General features: G+C 37.0%; 1 protein-coding gene across 4 annotated transcripts; it reads left to right on the forward strand.

Moving 5' to 3' along the window:
- C1H11orf65 (chromosome 1 C11orf65 homolog) lies at positions 1-19,511 on the forward strand. Of its 4 annotated transcripts, none has more exons than XM_064505057.1 (11): positions 1-292; positions 3,104-3,220; positions 3,743-3,818; positions 6,041-6,133; positions 8,261-8,314; positions 10,124-10,327; positions 11,833-11,966; positions 13,584-13,754; positions 13,968-14,023; positions 16,695-16,888; positions 19,376-19,511. In XM_064505057.1, exons 2-10 carry the CDS (start codon positions 3,180-3,182, stop codon positions 16,850-16,852), a joined length of 987 nt encoding a protein of 328 aa, XP_064361127.1. In that variant the 5' UTR covers positions 1-292; positions 3,104-3,179; the 3' UTR covers positions 16,853-16,888; positions 19,376-19,511. The 4 variants fall into 4 exon arrangements, with proteins under 4 accessions (XP_064361127.1, XP_025955990.1, XP_064361128.1 ...); XM_064505058.1 differs by lacking the exon at positions 1-292 and adding an exon at positions 368-1,001; XM_026100205.2 differs by lacking the exon at positions 3,743-3,818.
- Positions 19,512-19,988: the final 477 nt, after the last annotated feature.

Raw genomic sequence — 19,988 nt, forward strand, 5'->3', positions numbered from 1 at the left:
GTTTGTATGTGTTACTCCCAGCTCAAGCTGCCAGTCGGGACGCGCTGATAAAGCTCTCACCTCCTCTGCTGGAAACCCGCGTCCCTGCAGGCGACGCGGCCGGGAGGGGAGCTTTGCCTGGGGAGGACGGCGGGAGGCAGGGCGGGCGGGGGCTGTGTTAGCACGCGTGGAAGCCCTCCCTTCCCGGCACCGCGGGCAGCTTCGCGCCCCCGGCGGCGGCAGAGCCGGGCGAGCCGTTGGGGCGCGCTTCCCCGCGGGCGGAGACGGCGGCAGCCCAGGGTGGCGAGGGCAGGTGGGCCGCGACGGGCTCGCAGGGCGATAGCAAGGGAGCGGGAGAAGCCGCGCTGCGCCCCGCGGACCGCCCTCCCTGCCCGGCCGTGCCGCCGGCCTGCGAGGGGGCGGCGCAGCGCGGGCCGAGAAAATGGCGGCGGCGTCGCCGGGTCGTTCCGTCGGGGCTGGGAGTCGGCGCCCGCGGCGCTGGCAGTTCGCAGAAACCCTCACAACGAAATACCGAAGTTCCTACTTTAAAGCACTGATTTTATTCGGGTTCTTTTAAACCTGCCCCAGGGAGAGGTTGGGGTGCTCTGCGTTGTTCAGGAGGGGCGTAGAAACACGTGCGGCCTGTGTTGGGTGGTTAATTTTGCGTTTTGAGTACGAGCTACTAGTGCTTCAAATCAGCCTTTTTGAAGGAAGCACTTTTTTTTTTCTTCATGTTGTGATGTGAATTTCGACTGGTAAAAATACCTCTCCGTCAGAATAAGGAGGTGAAAATAAGCGCTATGGAAAGAATCTAAAATGGAGGTTTCTATTTCATTATTCAAGTTTTGTGGTAGCTTTCCTTATTCTTAATGAAAGTCCTTAAGGTTTTGAAGGAGAGAGCGTGTCTGGTAAATGAGTAGATGAACAACCCTTGGATTTTCAGTAACTTTTGAGCTATTAATGCATTAACAACATTTAAAAAAGCACCACCTTTTGCATACGCAAAACTACAGACAAATGAGGTAAAGCAACATCTTAAATAGTTTTCTCACTTAGGGCTTTCTTAAGTCAACACTTTCTGGAAAGTAAGCTATTTTATAGATAAGCTAGTTTTATTTTTGTATATGGTAGAGTCTCAATCACATTTTAACAGAAAAAAGAAAAAATGAGTAGGAAGGTAAAATAAATTAGTTGGATAGAAGTATGGCCCAAAGCTGGACATTTTGATGGATGCTGATGGCAATGTCTTTAGCCAGAAGGCCTTAGCAGTAGAGGCATAGGTAATTGGCAACAAGAAAACTTACTCAGTATACAGTTATAATTATTTGGAATAATTTTCTGCATTTAATTTTCTAGTGTTTTGTTAAGGAGATGTCTACATATGGTAGAAAACCTTTTGTCTTTCTTCATATAAACTCTTGATCTGTTCTTTTTTCCCTTCGTTTTACTTAATGAGGTTTATGCAAATGTCATCACTTACAAATTGGTTCTCTGCTCGCTGAAAATGTGTAATCTCATGAACAATAGTGGAAGTTAGGTGCATGCACTGAAAAGAGAAAAGATCCACTAATAATTTAATTGGTGCCTGTAATTAATCCCCCTGAAGTAGAAATATTGTTTCTTTTTTCCTTTAAACAGAGGGTATATCTAATCTGTTGTATTACTCCAGAGATGATAGAAAGTATGTTCCATTTTTTGGATGGTATTGTAGTTAGCCACATTCAAAGTAAAATTAAGAATCACAGTAGTTAGGTATCTGAAAGTTCCTTTAGCTCATTAGTTTTATGCCATGTATAATGTAGAATTGTTCATTATCAGATACCTTTCCCAGTCTAGTTTTTCAGTCTTCTAGGGGAATATTGCTGATTTTTCAATTTAAGTGTTTTTTTGTTCAATTTCTTAGCTCTGTTTGTAGTTTTAACTATCCTTTGTGTTAGTCTTAGTAGTTCTTTAGCTCCATGTACTGGGAAATGTGTATCCCATATACCTTTTCAAGAAACACCTATTTTATTCTTCTAATCTTTCTATTAATTTTAATATTCTGTTGTTTTTTGGAAAAGCTGCTTTCTTTTTGCTGTTAATATTTTACATTAGCTATATCCGGACCGTTCTGTGTACTTTCTTATCAGCAGTACAGAGAGCAACCTCTGCCTCCTTCTCTTTATTGTGTTGCTTCTGCTCATTGCTGTCACCGTTACTAAACCAAGTAGAAATGAACTAAATGTTGGTACAATAAATTCCATCTAGGAATTGGGAAAGGGTAGGCTAAAATATTTGTTTCATTCTTCAGTCTAGAAGTCACGAAGATGTACATACTGAACTCTTGGGGGGAAAAAAAAAAGACTTTCAGCAGAGGTGGAAATAAAACCTTTCCAGGCAGTATCAGCAGTACGTCTGCTGATACAACTGGGAAAAAAAAGATGAGCTTTTGTGCACATAATTCTGCTACCTGAGTGAATCTCTACTTTGTCATCTTCCTGAGTGCCTAATTTGAGAAATAATGAACTTCTGGAGTCAACTGTCTAGTGACAAAGATAGTGTCTTCGTCATTTGTTTATGGAAGAGCAGATGCCCAAGTGGCTGTGCTTTGCACGTCCAAAGAGATAGTCTCTATTAATTTTTCAGGTTAAGTATTACAAACCATGAAGTGTTCATAGGGTCTTTATAGATCTTTATTAGCTGAGACTATTCTGGTTATTAGATTATTCATGTTTCTATGGTATCCTGTTTCTCTGTAATAATACAGGGCACTAAGGTAGTGTTTTACAAAGACACTTAAGACTACATGTCACATACACATCCAGAATATTGGTTTGTAGTCGTGGTGATTGATCGTGATTATTATCTGTTTGTAGTTATGCATGACCTTTGAAAAGGAAGTCTTTTATGTCTGTTTTATCAACTTCTAACAATTCCTCATTCAGAATTCTGCTTAAGATTGTAAATCTAGGGAGGAAACAATGGAAAAGAATACTATTTTCAACTCTAAATTGACAGACTTTTTTCAAACGTCTATTGAATACATGCTTCAAACTGATTCTAAAATAAAAGGATCGTGAAAATAGTAGTTCCGTCAGTTTTGGAATATTTATGAACAACATTCCTGCATATTGCTTTCTTATAGATATTTGTAACGTCAATGGAAGGAAAGAACATTCCAGCTGGTGTCTTCCCTACTGCACCTATTGAGAAACAGAATCATGCTGCAAGAATTATACAGAGGTGCTGGAAAAGCTGTATTGTAAGTCTGAAGTACTGTTTTGTTTTTAATTATTATATGGTTCAGTAGATACTAAATCTTTCTCTTTGTTAAATCCTTCTCTTTCTTAAACCAAAATGACAGTGAATTCTCTGCCAAAAGAGAGAACTTCTCCAATGTGATCTCACCTCCACCATTACAAATACCTGCAATCTCCAGGAGATTATTCAGAGTCTTAATAGATGGTTAGCAGTGCACAGAAGTATATTGTGATATATTCTGTAGATACATATAATATTGTATATTGTAACAGTGCACAGAGGTCTATGTGAGGATTTTATATTGACTTATCAGAAGTAAGGGAGTTTCCATACTGCCCGTTTAAAAAAAAAGTCACCTTACCTAGTGTGTGAAAGAAAGTTATCTCCTTATACTGTATGAGCTTTTTTGTTATGTTTGTTGCTTGAGCCTTGGATTTTAATAATTCCCAAATTCAGTGAGGCCTACTAGTGTACATACTGTACATCTGAAATCTGGTAAAATCTGTAATTTTGGATTTTACAGAGAATGCAGCATTGGGAGCCCCCAGAGTAATACTGAAGAATATTCTGTGATCTTGAAAAATACATGTAGGACTGAGGTAGGAATGGGAAAAAGCAAACATTCATTAAGTAATGAAGGTCCTAGCAATTGAAGAAGAAATAAAATAATAAATCAGGAGTGCATCTAAGTTAGTATTTAAGGTATTAAATATATTAAATTAAATATATTAAATATTATAGTATTATTTTACTATCTTATAGTGTAGCTCTTGCAGATGTTCTGAGTTCTTACACTGTTTCAGCAAAAGCTTGTGTTCTGGATGGTAAGTAAAATGTAAAGAATGGAACTTATTTTAAAATAGTTTCTGTTAAAATGTGTCTATTTGTTACTTTAAGAGTGTTTACATGTCAGTAATTACTGCAAGTATTGTGATTACAAGTATAAAAGGTGTTAAAACAACATGTATTTGGATACATTTATAGATGGGATGGGATTCATTGGGAAAAATGGTCTGTAATATGTAATTAAAGACTGTGTCATGATACTCAGGCAAAAATAGGTTGAATCAACATCAGATAAGAAGTGCTATTTATGCCAACCTTAAGGATGATTGCATTTTCACTTCCCAGTAGTATCCTGTTCAACTCAGGGCCACCTCTCATATTCTTTCTGCTGTCTAATGATACATAATTCTGTTTGCTGGGTCTGCTCTAGTGAGAGGCCTCTCCAAGATCCGTGCTCACAAACCTGTTCTGGGTGAGCGTGTCTCTCCCTTCAGCTTTGCCTTTAGTTCTCTCTTTTTTTCTCTTCCACAGATTTCTGTGAATATCCCATTTCTTTTCTCGCTCTAGGCTCTATCACCATTTTCTGCTCTACTTTTTTTCCTAAGGCTGGATCATCTCCTCTTCTTTCTTGCTACCCTACTCTCTCTATTCCTGCTTGCTTATCCTCTTCACCTCTTAAGTTTGCAACCTTGTTCTTCTTTTCTCCCCACTAAGTGATTTCATCACTGTGCTGTTTTTGTAAGAACACCTGTACTGAGCGATGAGAGATTTAGCTGAACAAGTATCATGTCTCCAATAGTGGTCAGAAGAGGTTACCTAGAGACGAAAATAAGAAACGGATGTAATATATACATATTTAGGAACCCTCAATGCATTTCTTTCTTGTGAGCTTCTCTGTTTTTACCTTCATTGTCCTGTACTTAAAGAGACCATTCTTCCATGAGGAGGGACCTGTCATACTTGCCTTCTTGTCCAGTAGATGACTGTAATGCATCAAATATACCTATATCCTCTGTTATTACTTAGGAAGCTGCATTCGGTGTGTGCAATGTCAGTCTTATCTTGCTGTCAGATTATTGGTGGTTATGAGGCAGAGTGCACTGAGCAGATGTCCTTTTGACAACTACCTGGAATTATCTACTCTACCTTTTACTTAGAGTTTTTGAATTTAACTTTAGTTTTTAATTTACTTTTTTCTATATTCATTCCATGGCAGATCTCAGTGTCCTGACCGAATTACAAAACATGGTGTTTCAATAAACATTACATTACATCCATTGTTAGGAACTCACTGACAAGGATCTAGGAAGAGAAGAAAATAATCTATAAGCTCAGGTCACTTATCCTAACTTTTTGCATTGCAGTGTTCCAGAACGTTGCTGCTCTCCTACCGATGGGCACATACCAGCAATGATTTTTCTTGTGTTTTGTACCCTTCTCTTTTGTAGTAGTCCACAGCATGCAGACAAGTATCCTTTACAAGGGCTTCAAATACAGAGGGACAGCCCTCATCAGAAGGACAGTGGTGTATTGCTGGAGGAAAGTATATCTTCAAGAGCCATGAGTAGTTAATGATGGCTGGAAAAGGAAGGGTCTGGATAGGATGATCTGATCTTACCAAAAGGAATTTTAAAAGTGTTGGGTAGCATTAACAAATTATTTTTAGATTTAGTTCTGTAAATCTAAGCTGGAGAAGAAAAGCTGAGTTTTACTTAGCAATTTAGATGGATTTAGATGCTCCATTTCAACATACTCTCTAAGAAATCAGAGGATTATACTTTTATACTGGTTGCATTTCCCTCTGAAATGCTCTTTCATTTTTACCTTATTCTAACATTAATGGAAACTATTTCTTCTTATAATGTGTTCAGTTTCTCTTAGATAAATACAATTTATTAGACTGTTTCAAAGATTGTGCCTCAATTCATCTTAAATTTTGTAAGCTTAAGTGTGGGAAAATCCATTTGCAGCTATTTTCCAAAACTGGAAAATACAAAGACTATGGCTTTTTTAGTATCTTTGCACTTCTCTACAGGATATGCGTATATTTCAATACTACAAAGAACTAATCAGCTTTAAAGGAGCGGGGGATCCTCGTCTTCTGATGAAGTGTATTGACCCTCGGGAGGTAAGGGCTGTACTTACTGATACATCACTATTCAAGTTATACAAAACAGTGTGAAGTAAAATACTTATGTTCTAATTATAGCCTGTCTCAATGTTCTTTATTTGTGATATAGTGTTGTAAAACGAGGCTCATTACAGTATTATAAATCAAACAGTATTTTTGGTTGCCCCCCATTTTTTCTGAGCCCTGCTGTTCGGATGCATTGTGAGTTTGAACACAATTGAAACTATGATCCGAGGCAGGACAGAGCTGAGCATCCAAATAAAAACCATAAATAAAACAGAGGTGAAAAAAGACAGGAAGAGACTAAGCATATAGAAGTCACTTGTCTTCTAGAAGTAAATATAAGGTCAGCGATTCATTTCTTGTAAGCTATTTGAAAGCTATTTGATAATTACAAAAGTGTTTATAGACCAAGTAGACTTCCTGTGTACATACTTCTGAGATGCTGTAGATGGTGTTTTCATGAAGCAGCTTTCTGTCTGCTAGAAAGTTCATTATGTTTTGCATGTTTTCTGGTTTCTCTAGTAGAGGGCTGACCTGATCAAGAGTATGTTTCTGCAGGTACTACCAAGTCATTGAAATAGATTATTCACAGTAATATACAGGAATTAATTTATAATGACATTTAGAAAGAAAATCAATTATCTGAAAAGTAGGTGTTGGCATCCAGGGCTAGATGTGTTTCTGCTTCCATTTGCGATCTTTCTGTTTAGACTGGATTTTAAGATACAGCAAACATCACAGATGCAATTGGAAAGGAAGGCCTAAAATACTTTGCCCCCTATATTTCTTCTTTCTGGGATCTGCAATTAGTAAATACAGAGACATAGAATAGCTTTATTTAAATAACACAATGTTTATTTTTAATAGCAATAATTTGTAACAAAATGGAAAGCCTCTTAAGTATAATTAAGTCTGGAATGCAGCTGCAGATTCAGACACCTAATTAAAGTGTCTATGTGTGATTGGGTAATTGCACTGTCATTATAGTCTGTGCACGTTTGGTAAGTACACTTGACAGAACCTGGAGAGTGACTCATTCCATCAAAAAATAGACGATACTTGGTCAACTGAATTGCTCTATAAACTCCACTGATGATATCAGGTAGCTCCACATTGACTAGCTGCCTCAGGGTCTAGCTCACATGTAGACAACTACAAGTAGGTATGAAAATTTAGGAGTCTGAATCTGGAGCCGGATCTTGCTGCAATAGCCTGATAGCCAATAGTACTGATATGAAACTTGCAGATCCTAGCATCACAGAACTGCTCCCCATCTATCAGTCAGGGCTTCATTGTCCTTCCTAGCTGTTTCTCTGTCTTTCACCATGTGATTCAGGGACTGATTTTTGTACAGCCCGAAATTCCTCTTCCTGTTTAGTTGCCTTCCCAGAAGGAATTACTTTTTCACAGAGTGAACAATTACATTTTGGAACTTACTGATACACATTTTTATAGAGGTACAATATAGAAATGGTTTTAAAAAGAGATTAGTTAGATCCACAGAAGGTAGGTCCATCTGTGATTATTAAATATGTTGGTTGAGATGCACCTGCTGGCTCAATATGTTCCTGAATGCTAGAAGCTGGGAGGGCAGTCGCTGTTAGAAATCACTTCTGCAGTCATATATTTCTTCTGTTTTCTCCTAAGCATCTGAGAATGGCCAATATCAGAGAGAGGGTATTTTGCTAGGTGGAATTTTATGTTTGCATTACTAAAATTTCTTTGAATAAACCTCTTAGAAGATCAGAAGCTAAAAATAGCAGAATTCCCCAAATCTTTGATAGCTTTAGGTGATATGACATCTTTGGTAAGGAATGGACATATCTGGAGTCACTCAGGGAGAATAATTCAAGCAATTTAAACTTGCTGAGACTAAAATATTTGCTGCATACATGAGGTCATCCTCTTGGTTATGGGCAGCAGAGCCCCACCCAAGTATTGGATCTCTGTTGGTGTCTGGGATCCAACTGTTTAACTAATACTGTATTCAACATGTGTACTGAGAGATTTTAAGCCTAGCTTTACTTTCAAAAAATAAATTATGTAATTGCTCATAACTGTTTCTGTCTTAATTTCTCAGTAGGATGGAAGCATTGTAGATTATTACTTTTCTACTTGCAGGCAGAGTTGCTAGATGTTGCAGCAGGTGCTTTCATCAAATTCAGACTAGGTGGTGTAAGTATCATTTTACAGTATGCGATGTTCACTGTGGTGTTCATTCTGATACACAGGCTTACTAGTGCATGAAAATATTAAGCGTATTTATGTAAAATAAATGTATTCAAGTAAACAAGTCATGGTGGATAAAATTAGATTCCTAAATTCATGAATTAAGCACCTAAAAAAAGCGATCTGTATTTCTGCAGTTCTGGTCACTTGTCAGTCACATTGACTTAGAGATTTATGGTTGGTCTGCTTTTACTAAGAGTACAGCTCTGGTTATCTGAATGTTAGTTTTTAAGTTGATTTCAGTGGAACAAGGTTTTTATGGCAGACTTTCAATGGCCAGATTTATTCCACCTGCCTTTAGTCACTTAGCTGAGATACATTAGCAAAGAGGATAGTTGTTCAAGGTCCCTGTATAGTCAAAAGGAAGAAATTGTTATCTCGAGAGGACAATTAATGTCTTAGCTGTGGTAAATTGCTCTGTGGAAATGACTTTCCAGCTCTGTTAACTGTGGAGGGAGCCTGTGGTGCATAGGCTCTGACTTAGAATCTTACTACTGTAAGATTTGAAAATAATACATAAATGCTTAAAAAGTCTTTTACTTGAAAGATCTTGATGTATGTATATGCTTAGATTTAGGCATAAAATACTTGTTTCTTGATACTTGACATTTAAATAACTTGAAGTAGCAGCTCTGTGTAAACACCTCATGCTTTCAAGGTATTTAATGAAGAATTATTTATAATGATTAGAATATCTGAAATTGCTGGAAGGAAGCTAATTTATTGCCAACATTTTACCCAGCTGCCTGGCTAAATATTTCTACTGAATTTATACTTTTCTTCTGTAATTATTTCATTCCTGTTCCAGACCTTCTTCTCTTTATTTAACAGTGCCTCATAGATAAAACATCATTAATGCATATCACGTCAATTCTAAATGATACTAGTGAAGCATTAGACACTACTTAGCCTTCTGTTCAGGTTAGACATCAAGGTGCCAAGTTTATTACTTGCAGGATGATCCCCTTTAGTAAGAGTTAGTGTGAAGTAAGAAAAGAGTATGAGGATGGGAATTTCAGATCCACCTTACTCCTCAGCAGCTGCTGGCACCATGACAAAATATAAAAAGGAAAAAGGTTATTTTAACAAGGTATGTCCTGACATTTTAAATTGTGTTAGTGATATTTTTAGGTCCCTTTTCTGCAGGGTGAGAGAAGTGGGTGTGACCACCTGTCATCAAAATAATTTCCATCAAAAATGATTGGTAGTGGGTGATAATACCTGATGTAATTATCAGTGAGTCCTGTGATTTTCAGCCTGCTCTCCATTCTCTTCATGCCATTTCTCACAAAGGGTTTTCCAAGACATCTGGCGAGAATACCGGAATAGCAGTATGGGTAGAACATTTCCATTTGCTTTCTTTTTAGCAAGACAAGGATTGAACAATGCAGTCAAGACTTCTAGTGTGTTTTCTGAGACCGTATTACACAGACCAATATTTGCTGGGCAGTTACAGTAGTTTCGACAGAAGTTAGATTGATTCGGTTGAGTGCAGTTATACAATAAATCATTTGTCAGTTCAATTGATTGAGTTTTAAAGAAATCCAAAGGATTTGTTACTGTTTTAACCAACTGATATACATAAGGGTGTAGCCTCTTTTGATCGTTAATAGAGTCTATTAAATTATCAAATATAATTTCCACATATATGGAATTCCTGTCTGAGTTTATTATAAACCTTCAATCTTTTATGTATTTTAAGGGGTGAATGTTCAAAAAAGCCAGCTCATGTTCTAATGTAATATTTCTCTACAGGCTAATTTTCCTCCAAATATTTATTATAAAATATTCACTCATAGACCTATTGTGGACATGTGTGCCAACAGCCCTAAAGACTATACAAAACCAAACCCCAAGCAGCTGCTGCAAGAAAGGATTCTTGGAAAGATCTGGAAGGATGATGGCAGCGGCTGGTACAAGCGTATAGAGAACAATGGTTGGAGACTTCTTTCCATCAGAGTAAGCAAAGAAAAGCAAACTGTTTTTCCCTAATACATTAATTCATCTTTTTCCTCACAGTTGCCCCACGTGTGAATGGGAACCGTATTTCACATAGTCCATATATAAAATCATCATAGACAAGATCTTTGTTGCCATTTGAGTTAATGACTGAGGATCTACATGAGATACTACTATAATCCTTTATTTATAATACCTTCCTCCTAACTTAGTCATTGAATAACATAGTAAATAAGAATGTGTTCAAATAGCTCTGAGTACTATCCCGCAACACTTTGTCGGCTATGAAATAGGCTTAATTGTAAAGATACAATGTAATGCTTAAATAAGAACAATGAAGTGAAATACTCTGTCACATTAAAGCTTAACTATGTTTAGATTAACAGTTAATAAAATACACTGTTTGTGGCAAAATTTGGGATTGATAAACATGCTTCTATAGTAAAGGCCTTTTATAATCTATGGTATAAAAAGGTGGAAAATAGCAGCATTAAATTATGTTGAAATTATGGGGCATTTTTTTAGTTGTGGAAACAATTGTATCTTTGGCAATCTTTCTTAAAGATGAAAGGTCTGCACAAACAGTGTTCTAATAGTAATCTGACCTGAAGAAAGATTAACTAAACAGTTTTCTTGAGTGTCATCTATCTAAAAGTTTAAGGGTGGCTAGTTACTGTCTGATACTGCAGGGAAGTGAAACATTTCTGTTGAACTGTTGTGCCTCTGCAGTTCTGATGCTGAACTAACCTAGGTGTAGTTAGAGCAATTATTCTTAACCTCTAAGGATTTCATAACATAAAAAAAAAGAAAATCCATGTACCATCTTGTGGAGTGGTAACAGATTGCTTTTCATTTACATTTACGTAGAAATTAGAAATTAAACTTGGGATATTATTTTCTTGCTGTATTTCTCAAATCTGAGTTTTTCCGTAGATTCAGACAGAGCTTCCTGTTTTTCATTTTTTGCTCATTGCCTCTTGGCCTTTTGCTGGGCACCGCTGAAGAGGATCTGGCCCCATACTCTTTACACCTTCCCTTCAGATGCTCATATGCATTGATAAGGTCACCCCCTCAGTCTTCTCCTCTCCAGGCTGAGCAGTCCCAGCTCTCTCAGCCTTTGCTCATGTTGGAAATGCTCCAGTCCCTTAATCATCTTTGTAGCTGTTAGCTGAACTTGCTCTAATATGTCCATGTCTGTCTTACACTGGGAAGCCCAGAACTGGACACTACTGCAGGTGTGGCAGATTTTGTGCAGATAATTACAGTATGGAACAATTGTGGTTGAATTAGCATTTGTGAGAAGACAACTTAAAAGATTCAAAATAGATTCTGATGAGGCATATTATACTAAGTATTTATGTAAAACATATAAATGATACATCTATAAATATTGTCGACGTAAAAGACCAAAGCATATGACCTGTAAGAACATACACACTAGAGTTTAAAAATGTCAGCAACGGCACTTTAATGAAATTCTCTCAATATGTCACATTTACCAATAGTTTTGGAGGACTATAGATCCTGTAACAGATGAGGTAAACAAAAAGACAGAGGAGTTTCATTACTCTAAGATGAAGAGGAAACAAGAAATTGAGAAAAAGCGAAAAAAGAGAAAAATTGAATGGATGAAAAAAATGTGAGTTAATACAATTTTCAGACTTACGTGCATAGGTTTTCTTCATATGTTTAAAACAGTTTTTGTCATGGCTGTTTACAGAAATAACTAATTTTCCTGCTTAATTAAAAAATGTACATGATAAACAGTGAAGTTCTGTATCAAGTCATATTGAATATCATGTTGAGCTGCTTTCATTGAGAACAAAGCTACTGCAGGAGTTCTGTTAATGAAATGACTGTGAAACTATACATCTGGTGCTTTGGGCACAAGCCAGAGAGAAGGAACATTATTTCAAGCTGTATTACCTTTCTCTGTGGATTTCCCTATTGAAATCTGGCAGCATTGTGGAGATGTTGTGACAGTATTTCAGAAGGTCATAAAAATTCCTTTCCAGACTTGTGAAGAAGTTCCTTAGATAAATGCCTTCTTCATGTGGCTTGCCATCACCATCATAATATGAAAATTTAAGCACCTAGTCTAAAATTAAGTGCCTAGCCTTCCTCAGTTATCAATGGATAAAAATAGGCATGTCCAACGAATGATTCAGTCCCTCCTTAGTTCTTTGGTATGTTGACTGTTAGACAGGTTGATTTCTTCAGTAGGGTAACTCACTTTCTGAAGACTCCATCTTTCTCTGTGTTGGCTATATATGGATTCTAACTTAGCCTGCTTTAGACTAAACTTCTGGTATTGGACTAAATGAAACTTGTGTTTGAAAGCTAACCAAACCTTTGTAGAAATTATCACCTATATTATAAAAGAATATCTACCACCATTATGTGAATTACTAATTGTCATTATATGGTATGTGTTACTATAGGAGATCGAATTAGTTAATGATGATTTCTTCTAGCCTTAAAATCTGTAAGGATTTTGCCATGTAGAAATGACACCTTTTATTTGTTGTTTTTATGTTAATTTGCTTCTGTAGTAATGTTTAAATACAAGCCATCCTATTAAAAACCACTATATGGTGTTGTCCACCTGGTGATGGAGGCATTTTGGTCTGTGGACTCTCATGTGTTAAGTAGCTCTTTAAACAAGTTGTAATGAAAATGATGATGTCTGTCTTCTTCATTCACAAATTAATCAAAAGGACTTTTTTTGTGGAGTTCTAAATTTTCTACCCCTTTTTTAAGTGTTAGATTAAAGCATAATTTACCCCCACAATTAAAGAGCTGACAGTGAATGCATGAATGGATGACCATCTCCTGTGTATATTACCTGAGGGTAGAAACTGTGGAGGATGGCCTCAGATGCCTTGCTAGTGACTGCCTACCCCAAAGTGGTGACTTGTGAAAGCTGAGCATTGAGAAGCTCCACAGGGCAAATAGCCACCCTCTTGAAAAGAGGTATGGGTTCCCCAGATTTCAAGGATGGTGAGGCATGGTGCCAACTCACAGCAGTGGTTCTCAGCAGTTCCCCCACTGCTAATCATCTGTGTCTCAGCGATGATGGAGTCAGGTAGCCTGAGCTTTTCCCCTTGGCCTAGAACCTCTGGTCAACTGCAGACTTTGTTTGCATTTGTTGCCATGTATCTTTAATTCAGGTAGACTGTTACTATATGGAATAGTTAAGCAATGGCTGTCCTAAGCAGCCTATAGCAGAAAAAGTTCTTGCTTCCTGTGTTGTTAGGTATTATGCAGGAAGTTTGTGGGTCACAACAGAAGATCCTACTGCTACAATCTTAATTCAAAGGGCTGCAGAAGGCATAGTTGACACTGTTGAGAAAGAAGGATCAAACAATGTAATGGACTGGGAAGTGGATGAAATACTGAGATGGACAAATGCACTCAACTATGAGGAGTAAGTATATGTTTGGGATCTTATTTTGGAAGACTTAATCATTAGTGATAAAATTTGATAAAACTTTGATAAAAGCCCTAGTGCAGTGCAGTGCATTAGGAGGTATTTCTAAATTCTGAATAATAGGCCATCAAATTAAAGATATGTTAATTCATAGGATTTTGTAAATTGCAATGCATTAAATAGAATGTATGTTTGTTTTAATGTGTTTAGGTATATAAGCCAGTGGAATAAAACTGCAACAAGCAACTCTTCAGCTAACTGCCAAGGTAAGTGACTGTCTCTGTATTAGCAATGAGTTTTCTTAAATACAATTTAATTTTTAAGAATTAATGTAAAAGTAGCAACAGGGTACTTTTTTTTGTCTCAGTGACTTTTTTCTATAACTTGCTGAGTTTCTAGGTCTACGATATAAACTCCATAAAAAGTAGTGTATGTATCATTAAGACCTGGCAATCCTTTTTATGGTAGTGAATTTTAAAAAGTGAAATTATGCTTTAATCTAACAATTAAAAAAGGGGTATAAAATTTAGAACTCTACAAAAAAAGTCCTTTTGAAAGGCAGATACTTTGTGCTGAACTCATCGTAGGCAGTCATGATTCGGCATTTATTTCTAAAGTTCACTGGCTGTCATTCTAGATGCAGGAAGTATTCATCTTTGAGACAATAAGCAAATACTAGTCACTCTCATCATATAAATTGACACTGTCTATTTAAGAAAACTTGTGTCTTTCCACAGTCAAGCATCTTACACAATTATTGCCATGAACCCTACTCTATAGCTATATGTAACAAGACAATCAGCAGAATCCCAAAGCCTAGGACTCTGGTAAAGTACACTTTGAAAGAGGCAGCTGTTTCAGTCATCAGGATTTTCGTGTCCTTCATCTTAATTTTGAATTACTCAGAGTAATCGCAGTTTTATCTACAGTTTTATTTTAAGCTATCAAAATTCATCAGTTCTTAGGATTGTGTAATACGATTTTCATTTATTGTTGTCTTATTGCTGATACATGGTTTTGTTATTAAAGGTTGTTATATATATCTGCCTCTATACTTAATATATTTGGGAATTAAATTTATTTTGTTCTTGGTTGTACTTTTTGAAGAGCAACAGTCAACCACATGAAGGTAAATGCTGTTCTTTGCAGCACTTGTGTTCTGTCTATACTTTGTACTTCCCATATTAGGAAATGTGTGTCCTCTTGCACATCAAGACAAAAAAAATTGTCACAATGGCCAGACATCAAAGAGAGTGATCTCTTAAGTCTTTCAGAAAAGCACTTGGTGCATATCATTCCATGATCACCCTCATATCATGAAAACATAGAACATCCTACAAAAGGAAGCCTTAATTTTCTACCTAGTGGATGATAAAGCATTTTTCAGTAAATTGTGATTAGTTCATAGTCATGTTTGGAAGACAAATGTAAAAATAAGGAGTTATTTATAAATTGGATATATTAAATGCACTGCGGCAGACAACCGCAAAATAAAAGACTTGTTTAATATATGGAACATATTTTAACAGCTTCTTTCTCCAACTAAGAAATCCACAAAGCTTCTCAGAGCGTAGAGTCAATTGGATCACTTGATTACTGAGACATTTATACCTCTAATAAAGAGTAATTGGACAATGCAGTAGGATATAAATGTAAAAAGGATTTTTCTGTTTATACCAGCAGATTAATTTATTAAAATAATTTTACATACATGTAATTTGTTCAGGCATTATGTAACTTTAAAAGCTTCAAGCATGCCTTTAATTAAAAGATGAGTAATTCTTTCATGGCAGGAAACAGTATAAAAAGACCCCTCAGATACATCTGTAATACAGCTACTCCAGTGAAAACAGGAAACAATTAGTAAAGTACTGGAGAGACAGGCTCAAAGCCACATCCATTAAGGGCTTTTGGAATCAAAAAGAAGGATACTTCGAAACCATAAAAACTAAGGGTGAAAAATACCACAGGAGCTGGAAGGAAAGCAGTTCGGAAGAGCAATAGGAGCAATAGAGAGCCCAAAAGCTTAATTTCATGTGTTACACAAAGTAAAGCTGGCTAATTTGAACTGAGTGATGACAAAACACCTTATTGCTTTATGTTCATCAAATATCCTAGGAGAACCACAGTCTCAAAGGTCTTTGTTATCATTCCACATATAACGTTTACCTTAACAGAATACCTCATTTCTTGTCATTGCCTTTCAAGACCTTGCGTGTAAATGACAGAATTAAGATTAAACAGATAATAGATAATTATAAACAGATGTATGTCACATGGTGGTTTGTGCCCACAAACCATTGGGTTTTCATAGATTTGAATAGATTGATTTAAAAACTGTCTTTAATTAGACAGTAGGACTGCTGTGTGCTGCTAGGGTATCACTTAGGCCCAAGTTTCTGTGTCTTGATGTAGCCAAGAGGCTTTTAGTGTGTATGATCTACTTAAATATTATGCCGTGTGTAGGCGTGTTAACATACAGTATTGACTGATTAGGGAAGTGAAGCAAGTCAAAAAAAAAGTCAAATACAGAGCCAGATTCTATTCTCATTTAAACTTGCATAATTGAAATTAAATTTGATGTAATTTAGGACTAATACTGCTGTCTGGAAAAAAATTGGCCAGCAAACTATCCTTAGTATTTCTCAAAAAAAACAGACTATCTTTTGCTTTTATTTTTTAAAAGTAGAGCAATATTAAGTAAAAAATAGAGATTATGTCTCATAATAGCAGAAATCAGCTTGTTATATGGGCAGTTTTAGGGAAAGTTAATTCTCTTTTTTTCTATCGCCATTTCTCTGACACAAATAGAACTATCTAGCTTTTTTTTTTTTTTAAGTTAGTGTTACAAGGATTTGTAACAGGTAGAGAAAGTTATTTTAAACGTCTAAATTACATTGTGGACTTTCTGACTTGCATTTCAACTCTTTTGCTTAGGCTTCCATTTTGTTAAATCGCAACATGATATATATGAATTGTCCCAGATTCCGCACCATAACTTAAAACAAACAGCAAGTCCTAGTCCCTTACCTAAAAGAGGAGTGGATTTCACATCAAGATCAAATGTAACACCGGCAAATACACCTTGTCTTTGAGGAAGAAATTTCTCCAATGGATACAAATTTTAAATGGTAATTTTGCTACTATTCATTTATATTTTGCTGAAAATTACTACAAAGTGAAAGTGATTTTTAGACTCATCACTGCTGGGTATTTTCATCTTTAACCTGTTTTGAAAACACTTATTTATTACATTTCCCAGTGCACCTGTAAACTGTGATTGATTGTTGTATCCCTCTGCCCAAGACTATTTTCTTCTGCTTTTAACAGTCATTCTTAAAGTTCTAGCATGCAACAGATTCCTTCAGCCAGTCTCCCCCAAGTCCAGCCATTCGCGAGAGACTATTACTGCCACACAGAGTCTTCCCCCAGTGGTTTTATTTGACTTCATGTTGTGATATGCTGGGGCATCTATCAAAAGAAACGTGTACTGTATAAATAGGTTCCCTTCCAACTAAAGAGAAAGTAGCTGGAGCCTCCTAGCAAGAGAGCTACATCAGTTCTGATTTTTATAGGCTTACTGCCCTGATAAAACAAATGAGAAAAACTGAATGCAGAAACACTGCTCAGGAAAGCAGGTTATAAGGGAATATTTTATTGCAGTCAGTAGCCATTTTAGGGAAGATGAAACCTAAGGACAGTGTCTGTCTGAAGGATTAGCTCTCATTTGTAAGGGGCCATGTAATTCATCTCAGATTTTGCTTAACTGAAGTCTGTGTCTATAATGCTAAATAAAAGAGGGATAGGAAACAAGCTGGAGGGTCATGGGGTCAAGCAGGCTGAATCCATGGTTGCCCACACTGCTTAATTATCATCTAATTTCTGGCCTCTGTTTTGGACAGCATCAGCTTGCTCTCTCTGAGCAATACACAGCCTTAGTTTGGGAGACAGTTCATTCCAGGAACCCAGTCCAAAAGGGGATGTGGATAGCACTGCACCAAGTTTGGCTCCTTCCAACATGCAGTCCTCCCACACTGGCCAAGCAGACTTTATATTCTCAAATACCCCGAGATAATCTCCTGCAATGCCCTGGTCATGCAACATGCTACTCAGCATTATAAAAAGCCAACTGCAGATAAGCTGCAACACAGATTTATTTCAGAAACTGACACCCCCACCACCACACACACACAGGCTAAGCAATTATGACCTCAGATACTAATGACGTTGGTAAGATACTGCTTCATTAGTCTGTGTGATTAGAGTAACTGACTTTTAAATTTTAATTAAGCTGATGTTACTTTCATATTAAAAATTTGCATAATGTTGAGAGTTATTCCACATATACTGGCAAACTATATGGAATGAAAATCTTAAAAAGAGGAATACTAGTTTAGTCCTGAAGTGCTGTCAGAGTCCAGTACTCTCTGACCAGGTTCTTTTAGATATTCCACACATGGAGAGTGCAATGTTTAATATTAAAGTTTACTTTGAAGATATTTGATGTTACATGGGATTTTTGATTTAGCAGAGTGATATAGCAATATACTGAAATCACAGTACAAATGTATACACTTAGAAAAATAAAGTAATTGCAATACACAGTTCAATCACAATACCAGTGTGATTGCCGTTACCAGTCTCCATAATATGCTCACTGTCAAGATGCTGGGCATTCCCAGTCGCTGTGAAGGAATATGTGGGTTGAAGCCAGCTCAATTCCATTGCTCTCTTTGAAATTCCTGTTAGTTAGTTGTTCAGGTTTTATACGCTATGTTGGGCTGAGCCACATGTACACGTATGCTGGTCTGGCTAATCTCAGGGAGATGTTCACATTCTCTCGATAAACTCAGGCAGAAACGTTTACACCAGTTGATCCATTCAACAGATGTGACTGCTTATCTAACACGAAAGTGACCCTCTGGTCCCCTTTGTGCTGAGATAAAGTCAGCTTTTTGTGCATCAGCTGTCATTAATGAGCTGCATCCTACACTATTCCTGGACTTCATGGGGCACCTCGCCCTCTGAGCCTTCTCCCATTGTAGCGGGTTATTGGTCAGTCACAAGTGCTGAACATGAACACAGGTCAAGAGCACTCTAAGAGTCTCTCACACTGCAGCACTAACTTTGGAAAGTGCAAGGGGAAGTGCGTATTTGAGCAAAGGCTCTCCTATTGGCATGTGTTATTTAGCACTTCCATAGCATGTTTGGGGGTGTGTGTGTTGGGGGGGGGGGGGGGGGGGGGCTGGAGACAGAGCCTGAGACTGGAGGACTGAAACTACAACTCTGTATCAAATAATAATTGTCTTGATAAAATTTATGCTATGCTGCCTTACTGGTAAGAAGTCATAGTGCCTCAAAGAACAGGAAGGTGGGAATGGAAGATAGGGTGTAGAACATGTGTACTGCAAACTTTAGCTATTGTACAACTATATAATTTCACAGTGTCCTTTGAATGACTGCATGCACATTTAACTATTGATGAAAATTGACATTTAATTATAGATTGTTCAGTCAAAGGTAAGTTCAGGAATAGAATGACTGGAAGTTTTCTGGGATTTTTCAGATAAGTTGGGGGAGATGAGGTACAGCTACCTAATTATTTGCTTTTGATACAGTGTGAAATTTGTATGGAGCACTTCTGGATAAAGTTTCCAAAGCCATCATTCTCTCTGCAGTAGCTACAGAGACCTGAGCAACACCTGCAACTAAATGCTTTGTCCTCTTTGAATAAAAATCTGTCTCTACAGGAAATCTGAAGAATTTTCTGTCACAGATGCAGGTAGTTTTGGGAACACTATGTGCAAGTGAAACTGTTTTTCATATGGACTTCCAACACCTTTAGTGAAAATCTGACAGATCCTTCTGTAGGTGGGGAAAAAAATCACATAAAAATGGAAATCTGCTCTCCCTTCATTGAGGTTATATACTGTAAAAAAATGCTGTGATCATTAATTAAAAAAAGGAAGCATAATGCTACTGGTTCATATGAGGCAGCAGTGAGAACTGAAAAGATGGAAGTCTCTTGGTAGAATTAGATCTTTTTTTAAGATGAAAATATTTAAATAGGTCCTTCAATAATATATATGCTTATATAATAGAAGGGAAAAATACTTAACCTTTCATTGTTAAATGATGTGCCAAAAAAGCAGTTATATGGATTTTTACGCAGGTTAAGGAACTGTCATTTTGGCAGTTAGGTGTTGACATCTGACACAACATAATATTTTC

Source organism: Dromaius novaehollandiae, chromosome 1, assembly GCF_036370855.1.
Source record: "Dromaius novaehollandiae isolate bDroNov1 chromosome 1, bDroNov1.hap1, whole genome shotgun sequence".
Lineage (NCBI taxonomy): Eukaryota > Metazoa > Chordata > Aves > Casuariiformes > Dromaiidae > Dromaius > Dromaius novaehollandiae.

What these genes read in the sequence shown, in the direction of transcription:
- C1H11orf65 (XM_064505057.1), top strand. Translation starts at nt 3,180, where the DNA reads ATGCTGCAAGAATTATACAGAGGTGCTGGAAAAGCTGTATT. An exon ending in TCAAATTCAGACTAGGTGGT is followed by an intron (nt 8,315 to 10,123) that starts GTAAGTATCATT and finishes ATTTCTCTACAG; the next exon opens with GCTAATTTTCCTCCAAATAT. An exon ending in CTCTTCAGCTAACTGCCAAG is followed by an intron (nt 14,024 to 16,694) that starts GTAAGTGACTGT and finishes TCTTTTGCTTAG; the next exon opens with GCTTCCATTTTGTTAAATCG.